We start from the raw sequence: 6,000 nt of genomic DNA, 5'->3' as shown, positions 1-6,000 counted from the left end.
TATATCGAAAGGATTTTTATTTAGGATATTAATGACTGAAAGAAAGAAAATGTGTCCGTTGCGATAGAATGTGTGTATTTTAGGATAAATAGAGTCCATGTGGGTTCTAGATAATTAGGAATGTGTTATGTAAAAGAACAGAGAAATAAAATGCGTGCAAGACGTATGCCTACAAAAAGAAAAGAGAGGGAACTTGCATATTAAATATACAATATTTGATACTGAACAATATATATATATAAATAAAGTGTTACAATATTTGTTTATTTATAAATTCGAAATCACTTGATCAATGTTAATGGAATTTTATTTTATTTTGTGTGATTTGTTCCAACTTTAAATATAGGATTGTTTTTATTGCAATTATTTTGTATTTTTGACTTGTTATTGCTAATTTATGGATTTATTGTTTAGAGGTTATCTAAGTTTCTAGGTTGTATAAATATTCAATAGATGGCGTGATATTTCAATTGAATTATTTCAAATAATTCACAAGCATTTGTCAGATTTATATAAAACATAACCTTACTTTTTCTATTTTTTGTGTGTGTGTAATTTATCCTAATTGTGGTATCATTTTGTAGTTATATTTTACTACAAAATAATAATTATCTGCAAAATTTTGTGTATTATTTTAATTTCGTTTCTTAATTTATTAAATAATTTATTATACAATATATAATTTATAATAAAAAAAAAATGTTAAATATATTACATGAATTATTTACAAAGGTGAATATTAATTTGACTCTATTTTTTGAATAGTTTAATATTATATTTAAATACCAGTAAATACATAAAAATACATGCCTGGGCACGTAGTATGTATATAAGGACCGTTTATTTTGAAAATGATGTAAATCTACTTTCTCTTGTTTCGAGAAAATTAAAAGTTAGTATATCTGTTAATTACAAAATTTAGGCAAATTATATAAAGACTGGCAATGTTTTTACTGATTTATCAATATGTCATTTTGTTATATAAATTTGTTTTAGACTGAATTTGACTAAACTAATGTATATTTACTGGCTGTAAATGAACTAACATCACTTTCAAAATGAAACAATTGTAAAAATCGTTTAATTTCAATTTTGACAAATCAAATATTATTTCAAATATACTTTATATTAATTCAATTTTGTTTACAAATAATGACAAGACGTAAAATAGAAGCAGTATTTTTAATTTTAGACGTTAATTGCATTGTTAAAATTGCAAGATATTGGTAGTATTTACTTATGCTCTGTATATGACAGTGTTTTGAAATATTCATGATGCACAGGAGGTATGTAAGGTAATAATTACTTGATATCTTTATATTTTTTATAACTAATAGGTCTGACATCTTGGTACAAAGGTGCCAGAGCTATTTTTTCAAATTTTACCGATTTTTTAGGACGTCTAGGTAATTTGCAGTTTTAAATTCTTTGTCCTTCATCGATGTTTTATACAAAGTAGTTTATGATGCACTTTTAAGAAACCTCATCGAACATATTTTTAACCCAATTTACCTTTTCTCCATTAGTGTTTTTTCTTATTTGTTTTTCGACTGCATTTGGAAGATTTTTTGTTGAAACAAAATCCTCTCGTTTTATTTCATGTAAAATAAATTTATTATGTTTTCTACATTGTGTTATTAAATCATAATAATCCTGTGATTTCTATAGGAAATTCTTTTTCCCTTTTTTTCTGTTTTACTATGGAAATTGGACTTACAACACTTTCATATGCAATGATAAGGCAATTTCTTTTATCGACCAATGTTAAATTGTACAAAACATGAGCACATTTTAAGAAATTAAATACTAACTAGTTATACATAAAAAGTTTACATTAAATTCAGCATAAATTACGTGATATCTCATTTTTTTTTTTTAAATGGATTTATACACTACTTTCAACATAAACGGTCCATATATATATATATATATATATATATATATATATATATATATATAAAATGAAAATAAATAAAATTTCGAGTCAGACTCGTGGTAAAAAATTTGTACCCTAAACCGAATACAACGAGTCTGACTCGTGGTAAAGAATTTGTGCCATAAGCTAACACCACGAGTCTGACTCGTGATAAAGAATATGTGTTTTAAACGAGCGGGTACGCAACAGAACAGTTGAATGACACAGCGCGCGACCGATGTTCAAATAGGTCAAGGGGTTGAATATCAATTCCTCCCCTCTATCTACTTCTTAATTTAAAAAATGTTTCTAAATTAATAAAAAAATAGAAATCAAAATATTCATAAATGTAGTATTAACAAAGCTTGACCTTGGTCAGATGGGAAGGTCGAGTTTCACCCTTCTCACGATACTGGTGAATGGGTGGTGAAAGGGGTGGTACAAGGGGTGGTACAAGAGGTGGTACAAGAGGTGGTAAAAGGGGTGGTACAGGGCGGTATTAGTCACTCCCATCTGCGCAGGACCACGTGGTTCGAATAGTTGCTTCTATTTTCTCTCTCTTTCTCTCTCTCTCGTTTATTCAATCATTGCAGTGTTATACTTCAGTATTATTACTATTATATCATTGTATAATAGTAGTAGTAGTAGTAGTAGTAGTAGTAGTAGTTGTCATCGTTGTGATAGCAATAGCAATCACTTTACCACCACTCGCATAGAGGCGCTACCATCACCACCACCACCACTACCCTACCACTACCACTACCACTACCACTACCTTACCCTACCTCTACCACTACTACCGTCACCACCACTACCAGTGGAGGAGGAAGGTGTTTCTCACAGTGCCTAACTGGCTCCTTTCAAAGACGTGAGTGTCGCGTGCTGAGTTTGTTCGCCAGGTACTAAAAACGGAATAATAATTATATCTCGTGTGTTAAACAATTTTTACAAGTTTATAAATTAATTATTACTTATTATCTATTTTCATATTATTTTTTTCTTTTATTTATTTATTAATAATTATTAACTTTCTTTTTTTTATTAAGTTTTGCTTTTAGTGCATTTTATTGTTCGTTCGATTTTATTTGTTTTTGTTTTTGGAAATGTGATATACACAAGTTAGTCGTGAACCAAAACAATATATACATATATATATTTATTCATCAATTACGTCATAAATAATTATTACCATTATCAATTTCAATATTATTTTTTATTTATCAATAATTATCAATAATTATTAATAATTATTAACTTTTCTTTTAAAGTTTGGTTTTTAGTGTATTTTATTATTCGGTTGTTGTATTTGTTTTTGTTTTTTGATATGTGACATACACAAGTTAGTCGTAAACCAAAACAATATATACACATATGTATATATATTCACCCAAATTACGTCATAAATAATTATTACTATTATCAATGTTAATATTATTCTTTATTTATTAATAATAATAATTATTATCATATTTTCTTTTTTAATTTTTTCGTAATATATTTTATTGTTAGTTCGTGTATTTGTTTTTTAATATGTAATATACACAAGTTTTTGTGAATTAGAAAAATATATATATGTATATTCATCAATTACGTCATAACTAATTACTACGACTATCAATTTTAATATTATTTTTTATTTATTAATAATTAATATTAACATATATATTTTTTTTAAATATTTTTTATATTATATTATTTATATTTTCGTAATATAATTTATATGTTTTATTATATTTGCGTAATATATTTTATCCTTGGTACGTTGTGTTAGTATTTGTTTTTTGATATGTAATACACACACAGACAAGTTATGGTGACTCAAAAAAAATATATATATTGATTGTTATAATCGCGGGTTTGTTTATAATCAACGTTACAATCACGCGAGTTAGAGAAGACAATTGTTTGGAAGAAGGTGAAACGTCAATCGGCAGGAGGGAAGGCCAAGGAAGCCTCCTCTTTGACGATGTCGTTGTTTCTTCCTCGACGAGCACGCGTATGTACGACGTCTCTCTCTTCCTTGGTAAGACAACCATCACCACAACCACCACAATCATCATATTCATCGTCATCATCTTCATCGTCAATATTTTCATCGTCATCATTATCTTCATCGTATTATCAAGAAAATCAACATCAGCATCAGATTGTTCTTTATCATTTGTTTTACTACTTCGTTCGTCCGAATGGTTGCTATACTACTACTACTACTACTACTAATACTACTACAGTAATAGTAACTACTACTACTATTACTACTGTTATTAACTATTAATAGTACTACTGCTACTAGTGTTACCAAGAAAATATTCTACAAGATTTAATACTCAAACAATTTCTTCGTGCATGGTCTTGGTAATAGACAACGTCGTTTCTTCGATCAATTATTTATTTTTTTTTTTTGAAAATTTAAAACGAAAAAAAAAGGTTAAACATGACCTCTTCGGGTGAACAAGTGTCAGGATTCATATATTGTAATTTTGTTACGGGATTGTTTTTATTATTGAGTGAATGCATTTTTCATTTTTTTTTATTCGAAATATCAGACATTTTTTTTGTAATACAATTATATTTAATTTGTATATTTGGTATTTAAATTTTTTTAATTTTTGTATTTTTTATGTTTGATGATTTGAAACGAAAAAAAAGGTTAACCCTTTTGGTTGAACAAATGCGAAGTGCGAGGATTAACAGTTTGTATTTTTGTCACGGAGTTGTTTTTATTATTTAGTGAAAGCATTTCCTTTTTTATTTTGATTTTTCTTTTTTTTCTTTCTTTTATTTGAAATTTTTCGCATTTGTTCGTGATACAATTATATTTAATTTTTATATTTTTTATTTAATTGTTTTGAGTTATTTTTATTTTTTTTTTTAACGATTTAAAACGTAAAACAAGGTTAACTAACCTCTGTCGGTTAAACAAGTGCGAGGATTCACAGATTGTATTTTAGTCACGTGATTTTTTTGTTTATTATCAAGTGAATGCATTTTTTTTTTATTCTATTTTTTTTTTTCTTATTCGAAATATCGGACATTTTTTTTGCAATACAATTATACTTAATTTTTATATTTTCTATTTAATTGTTTTTTAGTTTTTTTTGACAATTTAAAACGAAAAAAGAAGGTTAACCATAACCTCTTCGGGTGAACAAGTTTGAGGATTCATATTTTGTATTTTTGTTACGGAATTGTTTTTATTATTGAGTTTTTATTTGTTTTTGTTTTTTTTATTGGAAATATCAGACATTTTTTTTGCAATGCAATTATATTTACTTTTTATATTTTATATTTAATTGTTTGCCATTTGTCTTATTTATTTTCAACGATTTAAAATAAAAAAACAGGTTAACTAACCCCTGTCGGTTGAACAAGTGCGAGAATTCACAGTCTGTATTTTGGTCACGTGATTTTTGTTATTATCAAGTGAATACATTTTTCTTTTTCTTTTTATTTATATTTTTATTTTTACTTTCCTTTTTATTTTTTCTTATTCGTAATATCAGGCATTTGTTCGCGTTACAATTATATTTAATTTTTATACGAAAATTATTATATAAATTTATTATATAAATATAATTTTTACACAAATTATATTTATATAATTTTATAAATATACCTATATTAATATTATTTATTTTTTATTTTTATTTTTCTTTTATTTTTTTTTAACGATGTAAAACAAAAAAAAGGTTAACCCCTTGCCCCTGTCGTTTGAACAAATGCGAGGATTCACAGTTTGTATTTTGGTCACGTAATTTTTTTGTTTTAATTTTTTTGTTTTTAATTTTTTTGCCTTTTTATTTTTCTTTTTTCGAAATATCAGACCTTTTTCGCAATACAATTATATTTACTTTTTATATTTTATATTTAATTGTTTTTCATTTGTCTCATTTTTTGTTGACAATTTGAAACAAAAAAAAGGTTAATCCCCTTGTCGGTTGAACAAATGCGAGGATACCACAGTCTGTATTTTGGTCACGTGATTTTTTTGTTTATTATCAAGTGAATGCATTTTCCTTTTTATTTTTATTTTCTTTTTTCCAAATATCAGGCATTTTTATCGTGAATATAATTATATTTCATTT

General features: G+C 26.0%; 1 protein-coding gene across 5 annotated transcripts in view; it reads left to right on the top strand.

Annotated features, from left to right (window-relative positions):
- The first annotated feature begins 2,723 nt into the window (after positions 1 to 2,723).
- LOC107072743 (basic helix-loop-helix ARNT-like protein 1) overlaps positions 2,724 to 6,000 on the top strand; it is a 141,706-nt gene continuing 138,429 nt past the window's right edge. The window contains exons 1-2 of one of the 5 annotated variants that reach the window (XM_089176597.1): positions 2,724 to 2,814; positions 3,687 to 3,938. In XM_089176597.1, the coding sequence (XP_089032723.1) occupies positions 3,914 to 3,938 (25 nt within the window). In that variant the 5' untranslated portion in view covers positions 2,724 to 2,814; positions 3,687 to 3,913. Of the gene's footprint in view, positions 2,845 to 3,686; positions 3,939 to 6,000 lie in introns of all 5 variants that reach the window. The other 4 variants (XM_089176598.1, XM_089176594.1, XM_089176596.1 and 1 more) reach the window with 4 other exon arrangements.

This window comes from Polistes dominula, unplaced genomic scaffold (genome assembly GCF_049000335.1).
Source record: "Polistes dominula isolate Pdom_NZ unplaced genomic scaffold, Pdom_raw_medaka contig_80, whole genome shotgun sequence".
NCBI classification, from domain to species: domain Eukaryota; kingdom Metazoa; phylum Arthropoda; class Insecta; order Hymenoptera; family Vespidae; genus Polistes; species Polistes dominula.
The sequence above is the reverse complement of the archived record's forward strand: the minus strand, read 5'-3'. Positions and strand labels throughout refer to the sequence as shown.